Raw genomic sequence first — 26,153 nt, forward strand, 5'->3', positions numbered from 1 at the left:
TGTGAGTGATTGTTACCAGGAGGAGCAATCCGTGTGCACTTTCCCCCTTTCATTGTTAAAAGGGCTTACCTAAATAATTCATTGAGGGGTCAGTGTCTCAGGAAGCTGGGCCCCAAATTGCATTTTCCTTGGACCTGAAGCATTTCAGTGTCTGTATCGCTCCTTGTGGGGCCAGTGATCTCAGTTGGGTGCCTGGGCAGGGGAAGTCCAGGGATCTGGTCCAGCAGGACAGGGCAGTGACAAGCCCCACAGAACAAGGCGGCAAGTGGCAGTGGCTTTGTCAGCACCCCAGGAAACACCCCCAAGGGGTCTTCTGTGACCGTTCCCCCTCACACTGATATCACATTACTTTTACTTGCACCAGGCATTTCTTAATTTGCACTCCCCATCAATCAATACAACACACCGGCCCCTACGCAATCTTAGCACTGCTGGAAGGTGATCTTGGCCATAACCTTGTCCTCACTCTCCCCCACGTGTACAGCTCTGGTGACAAAGGTGAGTGTGAAGGCTTCTTACCCCCCCCCCCCAATCAATTTTTCTCTCAGCTCCTGACCTTATGATCGTTTTCCAGTGATGCACCCTGAAATCTGGAGTGGAGTGTGGCCACTCTCATGCATATATAGGTATGCTGTGTCTATTTAGCTGAGCTCTTCTGTTTCATTGACAGGACAGACATTGAGAAGTTGCAGAGGATGCTCCTGCGAGACATCCTGTCAGGTTCCAATGGCACCAGTTCTGACCTGTCCTTGTTCTTCCTGACGGGCATTCCAGGCCTCGAACCCATGCACCTCTGGATCTCCATCCCCTTCTGCTCCGTGTTCAGCGTGGCCCTTCTAGGAAACTGCATGCTGTTGTATGTTATCAGGACGGAGCCCTCCCTACACAAGCCCATGTTCTATTTCCTCGCCATGCTGGCCGTCATCGACCTGGGTTTATCCACAACCACCGTGCCGAAAATACTGAGCATCTTCTGGTTTAATTCCAGGGAGATCAACTTTAGTGCCTGTCTGGTGCAGATGTTTTTTCTTCACTCATTTTCCATCATGGAGTCTGCTGTGCTGCTGGCTATGGCCTTCGACCGGTACGTGGCCATCTGCAACCCCCTGAGGTACACCACCATCCTGACCAATTCAGTGATAGTGAAAATCGGGCTGGCGGCTTTGGCCCGGGCGGTCGTGCTAATGGCCCCTCTGCCCTTCCTCCTTCAGCGACTGCCCTATTGCCGGTCCCATGTCATTGCCCACTGCTACTGTGAGCACATGGCCGTGGTGAAGTTGGCCTGCACCGACACCACGTTCAATAACATCTATGGGATCATCGTCGCTCTCTGCATCGTGGGGCTGGATCTGATGTTCATCATCGTGTCGTATGTCAGGATCCTCAGGGCTGTCTTCAGCCTGGCATCCAAGGAAGAGCAACTCAAGGCGTTCGGCACCTGTGGCTCCCACATCTGTGCCATCTTAGTGTTCTACGTCCCTGTGGTCCTCTCCTCAACCGTGCACAGGTTCGGCCGCCAAGTCGCCCCACACGTGCATATCCTGATGGCCAATTTTTACCTCCTCTTCCCTCCCATGATGAACCCCATCGTGTACGGAGTGAAAACCAAACAGATTCGTGTCCGGGTGCTTCTCTGGTTCCGAGGGAAAAGCTTCTAGGACGACCAGGATGCGGGTGATCAGGAAGCAGGGAATACCGGAGAGGTTTTCTGAGTAAATTGGACAGCATTCCTGTGGGGGCTTTGTATATGCAGGGATGGGAACTCTACCTTCTATTAACTGGGAGCAATACACCATCCCCTATAATCTTAGCACTGCTGGCCAGAACCTGATCTTGGCCTGACCTTGTCCTTACTCTGCAGCTCTGGTGACAGCAATGAGTGTGAAGTTCCTTGCACCTTCTCTTGCTTTGCTGAGACGTTCGGCCTTTATTACCTCAGCAGGCAGCAGGAACAGATGCTTTACCTGCCCCAGAAAATCACTTAGCTCGGAGATGTAGCAACACAGCAGGAACATTTAAGAACAAGTGCCGAGTGATGTGTTCTTCTGGCCCAAACATGCCACCACAGTAGCAGTTGGGTGCCAACCTTCTTTGTGTGTGGAGATCTGCCCTTAGCTGTGTTGTCTGGATACGTGAGAGTCTATCTCCTGTTGTTTCACGCTACCACAGAATTGTGAGATGCATCAGGTCGAAGCAGGGAGAGGAAGGGTAGATGCGCCTCAAAGTGCACTTTGAAATTCCCTAGTTCCTCAGCTGAGTGATCTCAGGCACCAAGCAGTCAAAGCTGTCTTTCTGGTACCGACAATAAGGAAAGGAAACAGAGTCCGGCTTCTTTCCTTCTGTGTGTACGTGTGTGTTGGGCAATAAAGTACTCAGGAAAAAGTCTTGCTCCACATTGCTATCACATTTGTTTCTGTTTACTAATGCATGCTGGCATTAACTCCTATTAGTCAGGGATGGTGCTTGGTCCTGCCGTGAGGGCAGGGGACTGGACTTGATAACCTCTCAAGGTCCCTTCCAGGTCTATGAGATAGGAAACAGGCAATACTCACCTGTGTGCCTGGGCACCTCTTGCGGACATTAAAGGAAACCCAGACAATCCCAGTGGTGATGTTGGATAGGTAGGAATTCTCTATTTACCCCTCTGCTGCAGTCCTGATCTGGGAGGGAAGACTGAGGGTATGTCTACACTACAGCACTATTTCGAATTAACTTAATTCAAAATAGTTAATTCGAATTAAGTTAATTCGAATTAATGCATCTACACACAAAAGCTATTTCGAAATAGCACATCCACACTGAGTGGACCCTGAAGTTAAGCCTGGCCGGAACGAGTGCTGGCAGGGAATCAGGTTAGGACTTAGTGTGTGGGGTTGCCACCTGAGGCTAACTGAGATCTGTGCTTAAAGGGACCCTACCCCCACACTGGACAGATAGTTCTCAGGGTTCCCCGCTTGCTTGTCTACCTCGATGAGGGACAGCAAAGCAGTCCTGGCTTGGAGTGCCCTGGGTACCCGAACTCGGGACACCACAGCACTAGGCCACATGGAGCCAGACTGCCCCTGGGCACGCCGGTGTGTCTTGTGGGGTCGTTGCCATCAGCCCGGCTGCACTTGCTGCAGGCTGGCATCTGGGGGGATCCATCGGGGGGCCGTCAGGATACAGGAGGCCCTTCAGGAGAGTGTCCACCCTGAGGAGCCCTCTGAGCCTTCCCGGTCTTCCCCACCGGGGGCTCGTGCCCCATTCCTCCCTCACGTCCCTCCACTTACCCCTCCCTAGCCCCCCTTCCTCATGTCAAACAAAAGACACGTATGTTCAAAAATAGAAACTGGGTTTATTGAACATAATTGAGGGGAAGGGGGGCGCTAAACCTCTGGGGAGACTGGGAAAAGGAGGTGGGAGAGGGAAAGAGAGAGGGCGGGAGAGGGGAGGGGGAAACCTGGGAGGAGGGAGCTGGAAGGGGGAAGCAAGGGGAAGAAGGGGGAGGGGAAGCTCAGGGCTCAGGGTTGGGGGGGGTCTCGCTGGACCAACTTGACTTTCATGCTAACCTGCTCCTGCATTTGCATGTGGCCTTTGGTGGCCAGGCTGGCAGCTATCCTGCCATAGACGGCCGCGTTCCTCTATCTAGTGGGGAGATCATGGACGTTGGGGGCATCCCCCCAAACCTGAACATGATCTCCACCCTGGACCAGGAAGGCGCCCACCTTCTCCAGCCCCTGTCAGGCTCCTGGGAGCTGGCAGACTGTTCCTGGGGAGTGGTGGAGGGTTGGCTGCCAGTGGCTTGCTGGCTCATGTTTTGGGGCCACTGGGTCAGGGGCCTCAGTGGCCACTGCTGGCTCTGGGCTGGCAGGCTTGGATCTGGCACAGGCACTGTGGCCAGGGTCGACCCCTTTAATGGCTCCGGGGCTGGGGGAGAGGAGAGTAAGTCTTCCTGGTTATGCCCAGAGTGGCCACCAGGGCTCCCTGGGAACGGCTAGAGGCCCCCTATTTCGAATTAAGTGACTACACTGCACTTAATTCAAAATAACTATTTCGAATTTGGCGTTACTCCTCAGAGAATGAGGTTTACCAAATTCAAATTAAGGGCTCCGCTATTTCAGATTAAAATTGAAATAGCGGTTTGCATGTATAGACGCTATTAACTTTGCAGTGTAGACATACCCTGAAAGAATTGGGCTTGTTTAGATTAGAAAAGAGAAGACTGAGAGGGGACATGATATCAGTTTTCAGGTATCTAAAAGGGTGTCACAGGGAGGAAGGGGGAAAATTGTTCTCCTCAGCCTCTGATGATAGGACAAGAAGCAATAGGCTTAAATTGCAGCAAGGGAGGTTTAGAGTGGACATTAGGAAAAACTTCCTAACTGTCAGGGTGGTGAAACACTGGAATAAATTGCCTCGGGAGGTTGTGGAATCTCCATCGCTGGAGATATTTAAGAGCAGGTTGGACAGACACCTGTCAAGGTTGATCTAGAAAGTGCTCGGTTGATCACTACCCATTGAACCCAATGATCTATCTAGATTTCTGTCCACCTTATCGTTCATTCATCCAAGCCATATTTCTTTAACATGTTGGCAAGTATAGTGTGGGAGACTATGAAAGCTTTGCCCCGCTTTCCCCATATCCACAGAGCCCGTTATCTCATCCTTGAAGGCAATTATCTTCTTCAGGCATTGACTTGCCCTTGGTGAATCCATGTTGACTGGTCCTGATCACCATCTTCACCTCCCAGTGTTTCAAAAGTGGATTCTTTGAGGACCTGCTCCATGATTTTTCTGGGGGCTGAGGTAAGGTTGACTGGGCTGTCCTTCCCCAGATCCTCCTCCTTCCCATTTTTAATGATGAACACTACATTTGCTTTTTTGCAATCATCCGGGACCTCCCCCCAGTCACCCTGAGTTGTCAAAGAGAGGCCAATAACTGCACTCACATCAGCCAATTCTCTCAACATCCTTGGACACATTTGATCTAGACCTATGGACTTGTGCATATTCAGCTTTCTAAACAGTCCTGAACCTGTTATTTCACTACTGGCCTTTTTGAGTTTTATCTCTCCTATGCCCAACTAGTTGCTTGACCCTGCCTTGAGATAGGAATCGAGGCAGCCTTCAAGTGTGCGCTTGTACATTATACTCCTGCCATGCCCAGTAACTCTTTTACTACACTTATCTGCTCCCTCCAGACTAACAAGCCCATCTGTCTTAGGAAAAAGCAGCCTCCATCATATCTATCTTTGTCCTTTGTAAGGATCTTGTTGTTCCCACATATTAGCAAGAATGAATATATATCGGAAAACCAAACGGGAAAACAGAACTCGAAATACTGTCTCAGGCAAAAATACGGACCTGGATTCTACCCCGACACTAGTACGGGCTTGGCCCATGCTTTTTCACATGGATGTCGATATTAACAGCCATTCCGGAGGAAAGGCAGGGGTTAATCTACTTTCACCACTTGCTGTCACTCCCTAAGTGCCAAAGCAAACGCAAGTCTCTGAACTCCCATCTGGGGAGCAAAGTCTGCAGGGTGTCATATGGGGGTATAAATAATCTCACCCAGTTGATCCTGGCTGAGTGGAGAGTCATGCAGCTTGTGTGTGACTTCCCCATGTGCTGAGAGGGAAGAAGACACAGCCAGGGTTCAGGTGAGCTGGGGTAGCTTATATTAATCTAGGAGATTTTAATAGGCAGCAGGTTTAAAACAAACAGAAGGATGTTTTTCTTCACTTAGCGCACAGTCGACCTGTGGAACTCCTTGCCAGAGGATGTGGTGAAGAGTAAGACTTGAACAGGGTTCAAAAAAGAGCTAGATAGACTCATGGAGGTTAAGTCCAGCAATGTCTATTAGCCAGGATGGGTAGGAATGGTGTTCCTAGCCTCTGTCTGGAAATGGATGACAGGAGAGGGATCACTTGATGATTACCTCTCTGGTGTTGGCCACTGTCGGCAGACAGGACACTGGGCTAGATGGACCTTTGGTCTGACTCAGTGTGGCCGTTCTCATGTGCAGCCTGCCACACTCATGCAAACCTGGAGTGATTTGCACTTGTATAAGTGAGTGTGGAGCGAATGGTTATTTAGAAGAGAACAATTTATTTCCACGAAAAAACAAAACAAAACAATCCTGCAAAGAAACCACTGAGTATTCAAAAAATCAGGGGTGTTTGGGTTGCACTCACAACTGTCTTTTTCTTACTTTGTCTAATTACACTGGGAGACTCTGTATTGTGCCTCTGTGTTGTCATGGGAGATTTCAGTCTGGGGGATATATATCTTGGCAGAGAGATGTCACAAAGCTCCCCCTTACCTGAGTGAGTCTCCTGCTCAGAGGTAAATGGCAGCTATTGTCCCCGGGGGCGCAAACCTGACATTCGCCTCCACAGCCTCCTCATTGGCCAGCATGGGGGAGAGGGAGGAGGGTTAGCCCTATGGTCTCTGCTTCTCCTCTGGTTGGGTCAGGCCCCTTTCCAAAGTAGCCTTTCCCCTCCGGTGCGGCTCACGGTCAGGTCAACTCTCCTGTATCAAGTAGGAAGCTGGGGGCATGAAGCGGACTGGGGCCCACCCTCAGCTCTGGGTTCCAACCCTGGCACCCTGTCTGCAGAGTCTCTTGGCTTATTTGTGTGATAGCCGGGGCTGTGTGTCACATAGGCAAGGGCAGGTCTTGCCTTCCCAAAACTGCCCATGCTCTGGCTGTGTCAGATGTGTCACCTCCACAGAACATCTCATTTAACCCAGAGGTCAGTGCGGAATTCTCCCCATGACTCCAGTGGGAGCAGAATACACACTAAGATTACATCTCCACTTACCAGGGGATTAATCCTCCAGTGATCCATCTTCCAGGGCTCAACTGAGCAGGTCTAGCAAAGACATATTAAATCAAATGTTGAGGGCACCCCAATTGTCCATGGTACTCCTTGCAACAGCAGTGAGTAAGGGAAGTCAACGGGAGAGTTTCTCCCATCGATAATCCGCTGTGAGACTGCCCCAGAAAACTGATGTAAGGAACGTAGTGTCCAGCTATGCAATTGTTGTGGCTGGAACGGTGTATCTTACATCAATTTTCTCTGCCAGTGTTGAGCTGGCCTAAGAAATGTGCATCTCCCAGTACCAAGGTCCATCTGGTACGATACATGTAAACACATTGGGTTCATTGCTCATGACTTGTACTGACACTGTAAAAGCTCTGATTCTTGCAGAGAAAAATACACGGTTTTGTATAATTAGTGTTAATGCAACATGACTCCACAGGAGATGGATCCAATTCTTCCAGAGCTGATGCTGACCCCAAATATGTATTTAATTTACAGGATCTGTTCAATCCATGTGTTATGGGTTCTTGGAAGGAAATACATTGATATGTTATTTGCAAGAAGATAGCATGTCAGATTCCAACGGCACTGGTTCTGGCCTGTCCTTGTTCTTCCTGACGGGCATTCCAGGCCTCGAACCCATGCACCTCTGGATCTCCATCCCCTTCTGCTTAGTGTTCATCGTGGCCCTTCTAGGAAACTGCACTCTGTTGTATGTTATCAGGACAGAGCCCTCTCTACACAAGCCCATGTTCTATTTCCTCGCCATGCTGGCTATCATTGACCTTGTTTTATCCACAACCACCATGCCAAAAACACTGAGCATCTTCTGGTTTAATTCCAGGGAGATCAACTTTAGCACCTGCCTGGTGCAGATGTTTTTCCTTCACTCATTTTCCATCATGGAGTCTGCCGTGCTGCTGGCCATGGCCTTTGACAGGTTTGTGGCCATCTGCAACCCCCTGAGATACGCCACCATCCTGACCAATTCAGTGATAGCGAAGATCGGGCTGGCGGCTTTGGCCCGGGCGGTTATGTTAATGGTTCCTCTGCCCTTCCTTGTGAGGAGGTTGCCCTATTGCCGGTCCCATGTCATCTCCCACTGCTACTGCGAGCACATGGCCGTGGTGAATCTAGCCTGTGCCGACACAAGGATCAATAACATCTATGGCATCACTGTGACTCTCTTCATCGTGGGGCTGGATCTGATGTTCATTGCCCTATCATACGTCAGGATCCTCAGGGCTGTCTTAAGCCTGGCATCCCAGGAAGAGCAGGTCAAAGCTTTTGGAACTTGTGTTTCCCACCTTTGTGCCATCTTAGTGGTCTACACACCGGTGGTTCTCTCCTCAATAATTCACAGGTTCGGACAGCACGTCGCCCCGCACGTGCATATCCTGATGGCCAATTTCTACCTCCTCTTTCCTCCCATGATGAACCCCATTGTGTACGGTGTGAAAACCAAACAAATCCGGGTGCGGGTGCTTTCCTTGTTCCGAAGGAAAAGCCTCTAGGCTGGTCAGGATGGTGACATTGAGCAATCAGGGAGCAGAGGTTGCATCTGATGTTTTCTGAAGATATGGAACATCATTCTTGTCAGGGCTTTGTGTATGCTCAGATGGGAACTCCCCCACCTATTCACAGGAAACAAATACACTGTTTCCTACAGGAGCCTAGCACTGCTGTCCAGAAGGTTATCTTGGCCATGACCTTGTCTTTACTCTACCCCAGGGGTGGAGAACTTTTTTGGGTTGGGGGCTGCTGACCCACAGGAAAATCAGTCAGGGGGCTGTACACAAGTGAGAAGCAAAAAGAAACCCTCACTGACATGGCTCCCGACTGAAGGAGAAAGACCCTCCCCACATTCTTCTCTCACACCAGAGCATAGGGGGCTCAGGCTAGCAGATTATGTGTTGTAGACCTGTGGGGAAGGGAGGGGGAGAAGCAGCAGGGAGTTGGGGGGCTGGAGCACCAGCACGGGCTCCTCAGTGCTGGGGGGAGCCCTGGAGTACTAGCATGGGCTCCCCTGAGCTGCAGGGGAAGCTGGGGGACCTCATCCAGTCCCTGGGCCTTAGTTTCCCCACCCCTTCTCTACCCCATGTATACAGCACTGGTAACAAAGTAGAGCATGAAGGTGCTTCACAACGTTTCTTGCTTTGCTGCAACATTTGGCCTTTAATTCTGTCCCCCCCGCCTAACCACATGCATACTGCAGGAAAGAATGCTTTAACCATGCCTGAAATTTGGTCTCCACTGACAGGGAGCAACACACCAGAGGCCATTTAGGCACTAGAATAATTACCGAGCACTGGGCTTATCTGTCCCAAACATGCCACTGGGACATCTTCCATGTGCCAACTTGTGTGTGTGTGTGTGTGAGAATCTGTCCTGTCTTGTGATGCCTGACTGTCTGGGAGTCTATCCTCAGTTGTTTTACAGTATCACACAACAGCACAATGCACTAGGTCAAGGGTGGAGCGTGTGGGGGGTGAGCAAGTGTGTATTTGCCCAAAGTGCCCTCCGGGACTCCACAAATTCTCGACACAGTGATCTCAGCATTCAAAGTATTCAAAGTTCTCTTTCTGGGATCAACAATAAATTGAAATGAAATGGAGTAATATGTGTGTGTATACGTAGGTGTGTGTGTCAATAAACTACATGGAAAAAGTCCTGCTCTGTTTTGCTATCCCCTTTGTCCTGTTCACTAATATATGCTGTCTAGCATATAAATATAGATCTCATTAATAACATGTGTGATCTGCACCATCTGCGTTAAATAGCAATAACATTAACCACAAATGTTGTTACAAAGGATCTAGAAAAGTCCTTTGAGAAGTTGGATAAATTCCTGGAGGATAGGTCCATAAATGGCTGTTACTCAGGATGGGCAGGGATGGCATCATTCACCTCTATTTGCCAGAAGCTGGGAATGGACGACAGGGGAAGGATCACTTGATGAGTCCCTGTTCTGTCCATTCGCTCTGGAGCACCTGGCATTGGCTACTGTTGGAGGACAGGATCCTAAACTTGATAGACCTTTGATCTCACCCACTATTGCTGTTCTTATGTTCTTCACAGTGATATAGCTGAAATTATACCCTAATCCTGTTTATTCACATAAGGTAAGTACCCTATGACCCTATGGCTGTGTCTACACTGGCGTGATCTTGCGCAAAAGCGTCCGCTCTTGAGCAAAAACTTGCTGCCTGTCTACACTGGCCGCGTGTTCTTGTGCAAGTAAACTGACGTTCTAATGTATAAAATCAGGGCTCCTTGCGCTAGAACTCTGACGCTCCCTCTCAGGAAGAAGCCCTTTTGAGCAAGAGCTCTTCCAGAAGAGGCCACTGTAGACAGGCAACATGAATTCCTTGTGCAAGAAGTCCCTATGTCCATCAGAGCTTTCTTGAGCAAGAGAGCGTCTACCCTGGCATGGATGCTCTTGAGCAAAAGCACAGCTCCTGTGCAAAAGCACATGCCAGTGTAGATGCTGTCTTGTGGAAGAGTTTTTGCATAAGAACTCTTCTGCAAAAGAGTTCTTGCGCAAGAAGCTGCCAGTGTAGACGTAACCATATATGTGTTTGCACAACTAACCACTTGGCACAAGGTAATAGAAAATGTGTTAAAATAAAGATACAGTGATTTGTATGTGTCACGGCTCAATTCCCCAATCTGGTACTTCAAGTGTAGATATGGGGGCCAGCTAGCAGAACAAACTTTGTAAGAACTTGTCTCTGTAGCTCCCAGAGACAAAACTTGTCTAGTCCCAGTTTCCCTGAGATCCCCCCCCTCCAAAAAGACGGTCAGTCGCTGCCTCCACCAAGTGTAAATAAAAATATAAAATAAGCCCTTTTCCAGGGTAGAGATCACTTGGAATCCCCTCCCTGAGGCAAAGCTCTACCCCCAACCTTCGTTTTGCTTGGAGTTGGGAAAACGAACAGAGATAATCCACAGAGAACAATGGGGCTCTGCTCCTCCTGGGTAATTTAGGCCCATAGGTTTAAGGACACAAAAATAAGCAGTGCCAGTTCACCAAAACAAGGAAAGAAAAAAGAAAACACTTTTATTATTAAAACAAGACTACTACTGTTGCAAGCATAATAAATGACTGGGTGTTAAAAGCCATAGATTGAAATAGATTTAGGGAGAATTTTTGGGCTGTAATTCCTTAGTTACAAAAGAGAAAAACAATTAACCAGCTCAGACAGGATTTCCAACCCCGCAGACAAGGAAAACAATAAAACTTGATGGACTATCTAAACTTTTCCCTATTTACACATTTCAGTGAATTCAAGGAATCTGTTCCTGGCAGAGTCCATCTCTCCTGCCACCTGGGGAAAAATTTCTCTGACCCAAAACAAAGGAAGAGAGAGAGAAAAAAATCCTCTCTCAGTTTGAAATTCCTTATCTGCATTTCATTGGCTGAATGCCCAAAGCCCCACCCTCAGGTTCATCTCCAGAGTTGCTTAACCTTTCCTCACCCTCCTGATAAGTCAGACTCTCCTTTGCAGGTCCTCTTAATGGCAGTAAGTAGCCCTGGTTTGAGCAATTTGCCCTGAGTGGACACCCTCAGTGGTGCCCAGACCTGGCCCGATCTGTCACACAGACCCAACAAGTAAATAACAGAACACCACTAGGCATCACCTACAACCTCCAGCTTACACCCCTCCAGTGCACCATTGACAATCTACAACCTGTTCTGGAAAACCATCCCTCATTCTCACAGGCCTTGGGAGACAGGCCAGTCCTTGCCTGCAGACAGCCCCCCAACCTGAAGCAAATCCTTTCCAGCAGCCACACAATGCATCACAGACACACTCACCCAGGGTATGTCTAGACTACAGGCTTCTGTAGACAGAAGTTCTGTCGACAGATACTGTCGACAAAGCTTCTGTCAACAAAGAGCATCTAGACTACATCCAGTTTTGTCGACAAAGCAAGCTGCTTTGTCAACATGACAGTGTAGACAAAAAGGACAGTGTAGTTTCAATAATGCCTGCTGTCGACAGAACTCTGTCGACAAAAGGCGTTATTCCTCATACAATGAGGTTTACAGCCGTCGACAAAGCTGCTGAGTTCTGTCGACGTTCTGTCAACAGAACTCAGTGGCAGTGTAGACGCAGATATAGTTTTGTCGACAAAAGTCCACTTTTGTTGACAAAACCCTGTAGTCTAGACACACCCCCAAGAACCTTCCCCTGCAACAAATCCCTTTGCCAACTCTGTGCAAGTGACACCACCACCGGACCTAACCACCTCAGTCTCCACATCAGGGGCTCATGCACCTGCACATCCTCTAATGCGATCTATGCCATCAAGTGCCAGCAAGGCCCCTCTGCCATGTGAATTGGTCAAACCGGACAGTCTCTGTGGAAAAAGTCTAAATGGGTACCAATCAGATATCAGGAATGGCAACACACAGACACCTGTAGGGAAACATTTTAACCTCCCTGGCCATTCAAGAATGGATTTGAAAATCGCCGTCCTTCTTCAAAAGAATTCCAAAAACTAGTTACAAAGGGAGACAGCTGAACTGCAATTAATTTGCAAATCCAACACTGTCCATTTAGGATTATAGAAGGATCTCAGCTGGTTAACGCAGTACAAAGGCAATTTCCCCTAGGGCACGTCTACACTAGGAAATTATTTAGACATAACTTATTTTGAAATAATAATGCTCAAAATAACTATTTCAAAATAGCGTGTCCATACTACAAGGAAGCCTTGAAATTAGCCCGAGGCAGGCTCCCATTTTTCTGCACCACATGCTCTTGAGTATACAGGCAGTCCCCGGGTTACATGGATCCAACTTACATCAGATCCCTACTTACAAATGGGGTGAGGCAACCCCGCACTAGCTGCTTCCCTCCAGCAGACCAGGGAGACATGAAGCTAGCGCCCCCCCAGCAGACCAAGGAGACGCGGAGCGGCTTTCTCAGCAGACACCTCAGCTTGAGAATAAAGGACTGAGGGAAGTGAGGTGAGGGAGAATAAAACTGAGCTCTGGAGAAATGTTTGGCTAGAGTTTCCCCTACAATATGTACCAGTTCCAACTTACATACAAATTCAACTTAAGAACAAACCTACAGTCCCTATCTTGTACGTAACCTGGGGACTGCCTGTAGTTCATAACAGAATCATAGAATCATAGAACTGGAAGAGACCCCAGAAGGTCATCAAGTCCAGCCCCCTGCTCTAGGCAGGACCAATTCCAACTAAATCAACCCGGCCAGGGCTTTGTCAAGCCGAGACTTAAACACCTCTAGGGATGGAGACTCCACTACTTCCCTAGGGAACCCATTCCAGTGCTTCCCCACCCTCCTAGGGAAATAGTTTTTCCTAATATCCAACCTGGACCTCTCCCACCACAACTTGAGACCATTGCTCCTTGTTCTGCCATCTGTCACTACTGAGAACAGCCTCTCTCCATCCTCTTTGGAACCTCCCTTCAGGAAGTTGAAGGCTGCTATCAAATCCCCCCTCACTCTTCGCTTCTGCAGACTAAACAGACCCAAGTCCCTCAGCCTCTCCTCATAAGTCATATGCTCCAGCCCCCTAATCATTTAATGAACAGCTTAATGAACCAAAGTGCAATCAAACTGTACAATTTATCAACAGCCCCAGATAGGCAGGACCAATGTTCCCTCGAGCCGTTTCCATCCATGTGCAGAATAAACTTTCCATGTGCACCGAGGCATGTGCAGATGTGCACCACCAGGAGAAACAAAACGCCTAGCTCTGGATGCTCTGCTAATCAGCTGGGCGGCACTGGAATCTCTCCTGAGCCGTCGCCCAAGTGCACAGCTTACAGGGAACACGGGTCAGAATGTCTGCATGGAGATATCCCCGCAGAGAACATATGGCACATTGTGGAAAACATCTGATTTCTGGCACCCTCTGCGGTACGTCGGCTCCCCCATGGCTTAGGCCATTTTCCCATAGTGCAAGGGGGCCATGCGTGGAGCTTGGGGAGGACATGTGTCATGGCTCCTTCCCCACTCTGGCATGATAAATGCAGAAATGGGGGCCAGCAAGTGTACCCCAAAGCCTTATCTACCAGGGTATGTCTACACTACCCCGCTAGTTCGAACTAGTGGGGTAATGTATGCATACCGCACTTGCTAATGAAGCCCGGGATTTGAATTTCCCGGGCTTCATTAGCATAAGCGGGGAGCCGCCATTTTTAAATCCCCGCTGCTTCGGACCCCGTGCAGCGCGGCTACACGGGGCTCGAACTAGGTAGTTCGGACTAGGGTGCCTATTCCGAACTACCGGTACACCTCATTTCACGAGGAGTAACAGTAGTTCGGAATAGGAACCTAGTCCGAACTACCTAGTTCGAGCCCCGTGTAGCCGCGCTGCACGGGGTTCGAAGCAGCGGGGATTTAAAAATGGCGGCTCCCCGCTTATGCTAATGAAGCCCGGGAAATTCAAATCCCGGGCTTCATTAGCAAGTGCGGTATGCATACATTACCCCGCTAGTTCGAACTAGCGGGGTAGTGTAGACATACCCTCAGGCTTTGGTATCAAACTCCCCCCAAAATCTTAAAAACCTAGATCTTGGGAATAAAACTTCCGCTGCCACCACCCAAATGTTGATAAAGAAATCAGGGGAAAGATCATTTGGGAAATCTTACCCCTAAAATAAAAATCAAGGCACACAATTAACCACTGCCAGGTTAATAAAAAGAAAAGAAAGAACTTTTATTATTACAACAATATTCCTGTTGCAAACATAATGACTAGATAGGGAGGTAACAAAATATACTCCTGAAGAAACTCCATGGGCCTAGAACTTAGTTACAAAGAAAAGCCAAAACATCTTTTAAGCAGTGCCAGATATCAGATCCCATACCCAATCCTTAAAACAATAAAACCTAACGAAACTACCTAAACTTTACCCTACTTACAGAAAATGAAGAATGGTATCTTGGAGAGAGAGAGAGACATGCTTGTCCCTCTCTGTAGCTGCAGAGAACTCTCCCCCAGAGACAAAAGGGAGAAAGGAAAAAAACCCAAATTCTTTTGTCCCAGTTTTAAAAGTCCCACCTACATTCCTATTGGTCACTCCACCTGGCTAGGTGTAATTAACCCCTTAATCCCAGGCTGCTGGCTAACCCTCATAATCATGACAACATGCGGGTGTACTCCCCCAATTTTATATATTGATAGTGAGATGGGCTCATGTAAAATGTTTTGTCACCCCCAAAACAGCTGGAGTTATGGCCCCCTCCATGGGCAGGCCCCCTTCCAGCTGCAAGGCAGCCGGCACCGCCATGTACCACTGGAAAGCGGGCCCGTGATGAGGAAATCCAGGACAGAAGCTGGCCACCAGCCCCCCTGCTGCTGGAGTGGTGTCCTGCGATGGCCCCTGCCCGAGGCTGGAGGTGTGGGAGGGAAAGCGGAGCTTCTGGGCAATGAGCAAGGAGAAGAAGCCGTCCTCCAGAGGTGGCTGCAAGGCTCCTGGTTGTTCCTGCTTGGAGCTGCCACACTCCATTTTCTGTGGCTTTTGGGTTCCTAGGAGTATCGGTCTTGCTGCTCCTCAGGGACTAGGGCTGGCAGCATCCGGACAGCACAGTGGACCGGACGCTAGACATGCCTTTACCAGCAATAACAGGCCTCTGCCTCCAGGGGGCCGGCAAGAGCAGCAGTGGCTGCTGGAGCATGGAGACCAGCTCTGCTTAGCCACTGCTGGGCTTCTCGCCCCCCAGCCTGTGGGAGAGACCTGGCTGCCTCCCAGGCCCGGCTCCAGAGTAACTACCAACACTGTCAGGGGCAGAACCTGTCTATGCCAGGCCCCACTGTGCCCCGATTTCCCCAGCCTCTTGCTCCAGGCACTGACTCCTCATCCTGCTGTACCCTGATTCCCCCATCCTGGCCTTTCCCTCCAAACATTGCTCCCCACCCCACTGTGCCCCGTTTTCCTCACCATGTCCCTCCATGCCCAGATTGGACAGGCTCTATCAGGTCCTCCCAGCCTGGCTCTGCAGGCAGGTGACGAGTCCCAGGGGATGGGGGAGTGAGCGATGGAGGTAGGGGTGGAGAGTAAGCAATGGGGAGGGGGGTGCAAGTGGAGGAGAGGACTGGGCCTCAGAGTTAGAGGTGAGGCAGAGGGCGTGTCCTCAGTGGAAGAGGCAGGGAAGGGGGTGTGGCCTCAGGGAAGGAGGCGGGGCAGGGGTGCTCGGTTTTCGGAGACTAGACATTTGGGAACCCGAGATGAATTCATACAGTGGGCTGCTGAGGAGGGGTGTGTGGGGGGACTGGCTGTGGCATGTGCCTGGTTCCTTCACCCTCTTGCTGGTCCTGGTGCTGCTGAGGAGAGAGGCTGCACATGCCCTGCAGTGCCCTTCTCCCTAATGGCTGTGTGGCGGCCCAGGGAGGCCAGGCCCCTGGCCTGATTTCCCATTGATCAGCCTGAGGGGATGCTGGTTTCTAAAGGGGGGGTAGAAAAATTTAAAATGTAAAGGCTCAGTCCCCACCCCTCCCCCAAAGAGGCCAAGTCATACTCCCTGGGGCCAGCCCCATACTTTCCCTGTTGCTTTTGCTTGTCTGTGAGGTGCAGCTTTGCCCGACCTCAAGGTCACTTGCCTGGCTCGGCTCCAGCAGCTGCCACATGGGCAAGGGGCCCAGCTGTACCAAGGGACCAAGCACAGGGCCAGTTCTGAGTCAACAGGAAACCCACAGGCAGGAGTGGGGCAGCCCTGGCCCAGGCTGGAGCTCCTGGAGGGTGGGTTGTTTCCAGCCATGGCTTCAAAGGCCTCCCTCACTGTGGACATCTGAGCATTAGCCACTCTGTGACCATGGTTCAATCCTGCCTCCCTCTCAGGGTTCTGTGCAAGACCTGAGCAAACACCAGGGCAGGTGCCTGGCCCCATGGGGCAGTAGTGACCCCACAGTGGGCCCAGCACCGCATGCCTCAGATAGGCACAGAATTTGTTCCCCAAGTGTGGCCCCATTGTCTTGGCTGGAGCGGCCCCCCCAAATACTGAAGTCAAACCATGCTTGGGGCAGGGGAGCATTCTTCCTACCCAAATAGCAGCTGCAATGGTGCATTGTTGCCACTTATGTTCCACCTCAGAGCTGGTTGCATGTCTGCAAAGGGTGGGTGAGTGGGTCTGTCTAGAAGGTGATTGGGGGGGATTCCTCTGGGTAAAAGACACTATGGAAGAATGTAAGATGTCATTCTCCTTCTCCTTCCCAAACCCATGTTCAGTTGTCTTCATACTGAAGTCCAAGCAGAGCCCTACTGCACAGAGTGATGTCCGTCACAGCGTGCGTGCACTTTTTCACCCGCCTGACGTAGGCCTATAAATCCGCTGGTGCACAAGTCAGCTGGGTGGATTTGCACTTTTTTGCGGCTGCGTGCCATCTGACCTGCACGTACGCGTTGTTGAATATTTGGCCCACGTGTTTTCATGTAATTGTCAGTATTAACACCTGCTGAAGAGGACAATCGGGGGTTAATCTACATTCACCACGGCTGTGACTCTCTAGGCTCCAAATTAAAAGTGCTTTTATAATGACGTGTGTCTCTGGATTCCCACCTGAGGAGTTAAGTCCACAAGGTGTCATTAGAAGATATAAATGCTCTCCCCTAAACAATACTGGCTAAGTATAGTCATGCAGCTTTTGTGTGACTGTAGCAGGTGTTGAGATGCAGAAGACCCAGCCCGGGCTCAGATGAGCGGGGGTACCCAACTTAACTTCCACAATCGGTAAGATAACAGAGCAAATTATTAAGCAATCAATTTGCAAACCCCTAGAAGATAATAAGGTGATAAGTCACAGTTGGCATGGATTTGTCAAGAACAAATCTTGTCAAACTAACCAGATAACTTTCCATGACAGGGTAAAACACTTTGTGGATGTGGGGAGTGGGAGTTGTGGTATATCTTGGTTTCAGTAAAGCTTTTCGTACTGTCTCACATGACCTTCTCTGAAACAAACTCGGGAAAAGCAACCTAGATGGGGCTACTGTAAGATGGTTGGAAAACTGGTTGGAAAACTGCTCCCAAAGATTATTTATCAGTGGTTCACAGTCATGCTGGAAGGGCCTAGTGAGGAGAGACCCAAGGACCAAGCTGGGAGAGGTTGCAAGTGCTTTGGAAGCTAGGGGCTTCAATGATGTGGACAAATATGAAGAAAATGTCTGAAGTAGATAGGATGAAAGTCAATAAAAACAGATGCGAAGTACTTGGCTTAGGAAGAAACAATCAATTGCACATCTAGAAAATGGGAAATGACTGCTAGGCAGAGGTACTGTGGAGAGGGATGTGGAGGTCATATTAGACCACCGGCTAAATATGACTCAAGTGTTGCGAGAAAAAAGGGAACATCATTCTGTGATGTATTAGCAAGGCTGTTGTAAGCAAGACTGGAGAATTTATTCCTCTACTCTACCCTGTGCTGATTTGGCATTAGCTGAGGCACTGGGTCCAGTTCTGGGTGCCCTACTTCAGGAAAGGGGGGGGGGGTGGATAGCTCAGTGGCTTGAGCATTGGCCTGTTAAACCCTGGATTGTGAGCTCAATCTTAGAGGGCACCATTTACAGATCTGGGGCAAATTTGTCAGGGCTGGTACTTGGTCCTGCTGTGAGGGCAGGGAACTGGACTCAATGATCTTCCAAGCTCCCTTCCAGTTCTATGAGATGGTATATTTCCATATTATTATTATTGAAAGTTGAAGTCTAACTGACTAAATCTATCAGACAAAGGCAGAACAAGACCCATTGGCTGGGAACTGATAGTAGGCAAACTGGGACTCAAAACCAGGCACCCATTCTTAGAGCAAGTTGAACCAACTTACCTAGGGATGTGGCTGGATCGCCATCACCTGAAATCTTTAAATCAAGACGTGATGCCTTTTCCAGTGAAAGGCTCAAATCAAAGAGAAGTTATAGGCTTGACGCAGAAATTGATAGGTGAAATTTTTGCTGGTCCTTTCTTGTCTTAAAAATCTAAGGGTATGTCTACACTACCCTCCTAATTCGAACTAGGAGGGTAATGTAGGCATACCGCACTTGCAAATGAAGCCCGGGATTTGAATTTCCCAGGCTTCATTTGCATAAGATGGGCGCCGCCATTTTTAAATCCCGGCTAGTTCGAACCCCGTGCCGCGCGGCTACATGCGGCACCGAGTAGCTAGTTCGGATTAGGCTTCTAATCCGAACTAGCTGTACTCCTCGTGGAAGGAGGAGTACAGCTAGTTCGGATTAGGAAGCCTAATCCGAACTAGCTACTCCATGCTACGTGTAGCCGCGCGGCACGGGGTTCGAACTAGCCGGGATTTAAAAATGGCGACACCCGGCTTATGCAAATGAAGCCTGGGAAATTCAAATCCCGGGCTTCATTTGCAAATGCGGTATGCCTACATTACCCCGCTAGTTCGAACTAGCGGGGTAGTGTAGACATACCCTAAGAATCCATATTGCCCATGAAAGTTCATGATGCTATATACTTGTGTTAGTCTCTAATGTGCCACAGGACCATTCATTTTTAAAGTTACAGACTAACATTGTGACTCCTCTGAGATGTTCCATAATTATTCATTCACCATTTTGTCTCAGTTAATGAAATGCTTAATTTTTTCGACACCTTTTGCTAAATATAGGCAGCAGCATCTTGTCATATTTTCCCCTTTGTCAAAAGTCTTGTTCATTTGGACTTTTTATATCAGAGGATTTGTCCTCTCCAAAGTCAGTTTTGAATACGTGTCCCACTGCCGTGTACTACCCTTGAGTCCTTCTGCTGTACTAGGCAGAAAGGCATCCACCTGGCTCTCCGAGCTCCTGGAACTGACAGTACATCTGCCTGTATGGCAGTTCATGGAAGCCAACACTGCATGCCCAGCGAGTGTGGAAATAAATAGCAGTGTGGACAGTGAACCATTGCTTAGGTGAGTGGAGTACCAGCATGCCGGAACTTTAAGGTTCCTCCGTAGTTCTCTACACTCCCAAGCAGTGCTCCCATGTCTGCCGTGTAATGTCCCACTGCCTCCCTGCTGATACGCTTGGAAGCAGGGAATTTTAGCCATGAAACAGAATCATTTTGAGGCCTCTGACAAGTACATAAGAACGGTTGTACTTGGTGAGACCACTGGTCTATCTAGCCCCGTAGCCTGTCTTCTAACGTTGGCCAATACCAGCTGCTTCAGTAGCAATGAAAGGGACAGGGCAACTGTAGAGTGATCTGCCCCATGTCAGAAGTCCCAGCTTCTGGTAGCTAGAGGCTTAGGACACCTAGATCCATGGGATTGCATTCCTGAGCCACCTGGCTAACAGCCAAAGATGGACCAGTCCTCCAAGAACTGATCTGACTCTTGGTTGAACCCATTTCGACTTCACAGCATCCCTGGCCACATGTTCCCCAGGGTGAATGTGCGTTGTGTGAAGAGGTAAATCCTCACGTCTGTTTGACACCTGTGACCTCTCTGTTTCACTGGGTGACTCCAAGTTCTTGTGTTCTGGGAAGGAGTAAGTAACACTTCCCTGTTCTCTGGCCCCATACTTGTCATGATTCTATAGACCTCTATCATTTCCCACAGTAGTCTTCTTTTTCCTTCTCTGTACCTCTTCCAATTCAAACATAGATATATATTTTTGAGATGCGATGACCTAAACCAGTGTTTCTCAACCAGTGGTACAAGTGCCCTTAGAGGCACTAGGAAGAAGTCAGGGAGGTTCGTCAACACAACTCAAATTTGGGGAAAACTGAATTTTTGTTTTAAGTTTTACAGCGCTTTATTATTTTTGTATTTTTTATATCCAAAAATGTCAGTGCCCACCTGGCTATGATTAAGTTGTTTAAGCAAATGTGTCGCAAGAGTAGAAAAAAAATTTAGGGGCACACACATATTCTGGCAGTACTGTACATACCAGCAGTATTCCAGGTGTGGGCATCCCATAAATTTACACAGTGGCATTATGATATTTTCTGTTTTATTATACATCCCTTTCCTAATACTCAATTACATTTTATGACAGATGCTGCACACCGAGCAGATGTTTTCAGAGCACTGTCCACAATGGCTCCAAGACTTTTTTGCGAGGTAACGACTAATTGAGGCCTCATTATTTTCTGTGTGCACTTGTATCTTTTCCAATGTGCATTTCTTTGCATTTGCCAACACTGAATTTCATCTGCAATTTTGTTGCCCTATTGCGCAGTTTTGTGAGATCCCTTTGTAACTTTTCACCATCTGCTTTGGACTTCACTGTCTTGCATTACTTTTTATCATTGGCTAATGTTGCCACCTCACTGTTTATTCTTTTTTCCAGATCGTTTAGGGATCTGTTGACAAGCACTGGCCCCAAGACAGATCCCTGGGGAGCCCTGATTTTGATCTTTCTCTGTTCTGAAAACTGACCATTTATTTGTACATTTTGTTTCCTGTATTTTAACCAGTTACTGACCCAAGGGAGCACCTTCTATATCCCATGACAGCTTACTTCTTGAAGAGGCTTGATGAGGGCCCTTGTCAAAGACTTTCCAAGAGTTCAGGTGTGAGAGAGTCACTGGATCATTCTTGCCCACATCTTTATTGACGTCCTCGAAGAATTCTAGTAGATTGGTGAGTTGTGGTTACTTTTTGGAAAAGCCAAACTGACCCTTCCTTAACAAATCTTGTTCATCCAGTAATTCTCTTCTTTACTTCATTTCAACCAGTCCTGGTTCTAAAGTTAGGCTCACTGGGCTGTCATTTCCAGGGTCACCGCGGGGGCCTTATTTAAAAACCACCATCACCCTAGCCACAGTAAATCGTCCTGCCATTTTACACGTGAGTTCCTTCCGAGCTCGTGGTAGGAACCATCTGGACCCGGTGACTGATTACGGTTTCACTGACCTGTTTGTTCTGAAACTGCCTCTATTGACTCCTGAAAGTGGGACAGTTCCTCCGATGTGCCACCGACCCAGAACAGCTCTGTTATCCCAGGGTGCAGTGGGGAGGTCTCCCCATGACTTCAGGGGGAGTAAGATCTGACACAGGGGCTCATTCGGTATGACTGTGCAGTCTCACAGCTTGGGTTGACAGATGCAGGCTCGTGTTGCTCGGGGTACCACGCACAGAATGGCTGTGCCGAGGTTGAGGCTCGCCTCTGAAGCTGGGGCTGCAGCCCCCAACACAAGCCACGCCATCTATCCAGCTAATTTTAGCGAGGTACCCCGAATCCATCAATCCGAGCTCTGAGACTTGCTGCTGCGGTCTACCTCTGGCTGTGTAGCTGTATCTTTGGTCATCACCGAGATCAAAATCCACTCATTAATATTGCCCAATGGATGACATACATGCAGGCAGAATACTCAGGTACATCTTGCTACATGCGGCTGAAGATACCTTGTATTTGTAGGCTGAAACCATGTGCCATGTGGCCAGGTATAAGAACACAAGAATGGCCACACTGGGTCAAGTCAAAGGTCCATCTAGCCCCGTATCCTGTCTTCTGCCAGCAGCCAATGCCAGATGCCCCAGAGAGAGTGAACAGAACCAGTAATCATCACGTGATCCCTCTCCTGTCACCCATTTCCATCCCCTGACAAACAGAGGCTAGGAACACCATTACTACACATCCTGGCTAATAAGTATTGATGGTCCTAACCTCCCTGAATTTATCTAGTTCTTTTTTGAACCGTGTTAAAGTCCTGGTCTTTACAACATCCCCTGGCAAGGAGTTCCACAGGTTGAGTATGCACTGCATGAAGAAAAACATTCTTTTATTTGTTTTAAACCTGTAACCTACTAATTTAATTTGATGGCCTCTAGTTCTTGTGTTATGGAAACAAGTAAAAATCTTTTTCATGCTCACTTTCTCCACACCTGTCATGATTTTATAGACCTTTATCATATTCCCCCCTTAGTCCCAGTCTTTGTAATCTCTCTTCACCTGGCACCCGTTCCAAATCCGTAATCAATTTTGTTGCCCTTTTCCGAACCTTTCCAATGCCAAAATATCCTTTTTGAGATGAGGCGACCACATCTGTACGCTGTATTCAAGATGTGGGTGTACCATGGTTTTATATAGAGGCAATAAGATACTCTGTCTTATTGTCTATTCCTTTCTTAACGATTCCTAACATTCTGTATACTGCATACTTACGGCAGAATACACACTAAGTAATGTGCATCTCCCAGGTCCAGAGTCCACCAGACAGGATACATGTTAGAAAAGAGCAGGTTACCCAGAGATGGAAGGGCACCTTTATTGCAGATACTCATTCCACATTGAGATCTGAGTGAGCAACAAATTAACCCCCGGTACACCTTTTTGTCTTAGTCTATCGGTACGTCTACACTGCATAGCTATTTCAGGATGCCGGATGTATCCCGAAATAGCTACGCCATGTCTATGAAAGCCACCTGTAATTTCAAATTTTTTTTGAAATAATGGGTGCGCTATTTCGTCATCCCGGTAAAATCTCGTTGCACGAGGGATAATGGATAGCTCAAAATAGCGCGTTATTTCGAAATTTGGCACCGTGTAGACGTGCCAAATTTCAAAAGAAGCTATTTCGAAATAGTTTAGAAATAAGACACGCAATTTACCTAGCTCAAACTGCATATCTTATTTCAAGTTTAGGGTGCTGTATAGACGCATCCTCAATGTAAATACACTTATCAATCATATCACTCTTTATGCCCCAATTTAATAGAGTGAACACCCATATAATGCATAGTCATAACCATAGTATCATAGAACACTAGAACTGGAAGGGACCTCAAGAGGTCATTGAGTCCAGCCCCCTGACCTTATGGCAGGACCAATCACTTTCTAGACTATCCCTAATAGATGTCTATCCAGACATCTCCAGAGATGGAGATTCCACAACTGCCCTAGGCGACTTATTTCTGTTTAACCACCTTGACAGTTAGGAAGTTTTTCCCATGTCCAACCTAAACCTCCCTTGCTGCAATTTAAGCCCATTGCTTCTTGTCCTAAAGAAGAACATAGAACTCTAGAACTGGAAGGGACTTTGAGAGGTCATCGACTCCAGTCCCTTGCATGTATACTTCAAAGCGAATGTCAATGGAGAAGGGTGTAGGAAGATAGCATTGTTAACACAGAGCGCAAGCATTAACAGTTATATCTTTGGTACAGCTGTGTTCTTATCTGTCCCTAGGAAGAACGAAAGGAAGAAAACTTGTCTGTAAATCAATAGGGACAGTGTCTGCCCATGCTGTACCCCCATCACCATGGTAGCAAGGACCCAGACCCCTTATTTAACCCTTGCACGCCATAAGAGGAAACAAGTGAGGTTCATTGCTTGTGGCCTGTGAAAACGCTAAATGACTTTTGCAGAGAAAAATACAAGGGTTTGTATAATTAGCGTTAACGCAACGTGACTCCACAATAGGTCAATCCACTTCTTCTAGAGTGGACGCTGAACCCTCCCATGTATTTAATTTGCAGGCTCTGTTCATTTCATGCGCTGTGTTTTGTTGAAAGGGAAGACGCTGACGTGAGACTTGCAAAAGATGCCACAAGAAGGCAACGTGCCCAGTTCCAACAGTACAAGCTCCGATCCGTCCGTGTTCTTCCTGACGGGCATCCCAGGCCTGGAAGATATGCACCTCTGGATCTCCATCCCCTTCAGCTCAGTGTTCGCCATCATCCTTCTAGGAAACTGCACCCTCTTGTATGTTATCAGGACGGAGCCCTCCCTACACAAGCCCATGTTCTATTTCCTCGCCATGCTGGCCGTTGTCAACCTGGTTTTATCCACGACCACTGTGCCGAAAATACTGAGCATCTTCTGGTTTAACTCCAGGGAGATCAACTTTAGTGCCTGTCTGGTGCAGATGTTTTTCATTCACTCATTCTCCATGATGGAGTCTGCTCTCTTGCTGGCCATGGCCTTTGACAGGTATGTGGCCATCTGCAACCCCTTGAGGTACGCCACCATCCTGACCAATTCAGTGATAGTGAAGATTGGGCTGGCGGCTTTGGTCCGGGCGGTCGTGCTAATGGCCCCTCTGCCCTTCCTCGTCAGGAGGTTGCCTTTCTGCCAGTCCCATGTCATTGCCCACTGCGCTTGCGACCACATGGCCGTGGCGAAGCTGGCTTGTGCAGACACCAGGATCAATAGCATCTATGGGATCATCATAGCTTTCTTCATCGTGGGGCTGGATCTGATGTTCATTGCCCTGTCATATGTCAAGATCATCAGGACTGTCTTAAGCCTGGCATCCAAGGAAGAACAGCTCAAAGCTTTTGGAACTTGTGTTTCCCATCTTTTTGCCATTTTGGTGGTCTACCTCCCAGGGGTCCTCTCCTCAGTAATTCACAGGTTCGGTGAACAAATTGCCCCATACGTGCACATCCTGCTGGGTACGTTCTACCTCCTCTTTCCTCCCATGATGAACCCCATTGTGTATGGTGTGAAAACCAAACAGATTCGCGACAGGGTGTGTCTTATCTTCCAGGGCAAAAGCATTTAGGCTGCACCTGGTGTGTAGTCGAGTGCTGGGAAATCCATCAGCAAATCCCCCACCCCTATAAATGCAGAAGGATCATGAATGCTGAAGCATTTCCCTCCAGTATCTTGCACCCTGAACAATTTTAAAGCCCTTCACACATTATGGAGGGAAGGGACCATGTAGGCTGGAGTGGTAACACCCTCACCTTGGCAGAATATGGCCTCTGGGCTCTCCCTGAGCTGTGATGGTCACCTGGGCAGTTACACTTGGCTGTGGTCCTGCCTCATCTCTTCTATCACGAGCAAGAGATCTGGGTCTGCTAATTCCTTGCCGTAGGAAGCGTCTTACTTGTCATCACCCAGTGTCCCACTGACTGAGCTAGGAATTGATGGTAGCACTCTAAAACTGAAATAAACTGGACTGCAATGCCAATGAGATGAGTTCATGGATTGCAGTGCATGTGCCAAGGGGTAATAGAGATGCAGCCGTGTTAGTCTGGTCTTGCTGAAACAAAAGAAAGGACTATGCAGCACTTTAAAGACTAACAAGATGGTTTATTAGGTGATGAGCTTTCATGGCCCACTGAGGAAGTGGGTCTGGCCCATGAAAGCTCATCACCTAATAAACCATCTTGTTAGTCTTTAAAGTGCTGCATAGTCCTGTCTTTTGTGACAAGGGGTGTCTCTCGTAGCCAGGTCTCTACCCCTAGTCTCTTTCAACCTACCTGCAGAATCTTGACCAGAACGTCAATACAATCCAGCACCTCATTTTTGGTGGAAATAAAGCCCAGCTGAACTTTTGAGAAATCAGAGTCCAGAAGGATGCTGTCTAGCACGAAAATGCGTCTTTCGCCCACAGAAATGTGTCCAATAAAAGATATTACCTCCCACACCTTGTCTTTCAAGGTCAGGGGTGGGCAATCATTTTTGCAGGTGGAGT

General features: G+C 48.4%; 3 protein-coding genes across 3 annotated transcripts; all 3 read left to right on the plus strand.

The window, feature by feature from the left end:
- Positions 1-678: 678 nt before the first annotated feature.
- On the plus strand, positions 679-2,283 carry LOC102460116 (olfactory receptor 52K1-like). Its single transcript, XM_006126563.4, has one exon. The coding sequence runs from the start codon at positions 696-698 to the stop codon at positions 1,656-1,658; it is 963 nt and encodes a 320-aa protein (XP_006126625.3). The 5' UTR covers positions 679-695; the 3' UTR covers positions 1,659-2,283.
- Positions 2,284-7,375: 5,092 nt separating this feature from the next.
- LOC102458211 (olfactory receptor 52K1-like) lies at positions 7,376-8,320 on the plus strand. The gene has a single exon (XM_006126555.3). The coding sequence runs from the start codon at positions 7,376-7,378 to the stop codon at positions 8,318-8,320; it is 945 nt and encodes a 314-aa protein (XP_006126617.3).
- A 15,952-nt stretch (positions 8,321-24,272) lies between these two features.
- Positions 24,273-25,235, plus strand: LOC102460354 (olfactory receptor 52K1-like). The gene has a single exon (XM_006126564.1). The coding sequence runs from the start codon at positions 24,273-24,275 to the stop codon at positions 25,233-25,235; it is 963 nt and encodes a 320-aa protein (XP_006126626.1).
- The last annotated feature ends 918 nt before the right edge of the window (positions 25,236-26,153 follow it).

The sequence above is a fragment of the Pelodiscus sinensis genome, chromosome 1, assembly GCF_052426305.1.
Source record: "Pelodiscus sinensis isolate ZL-2025 chromosome 1, ASM5242630v1, whole genome shotgun sequence".
Classification (NCBI taxonomy): Eukaryota; Metazoa; Chordata; order Testudines; family Trionychidae; genus Pelodiscus; species Pelodiscus sinensis.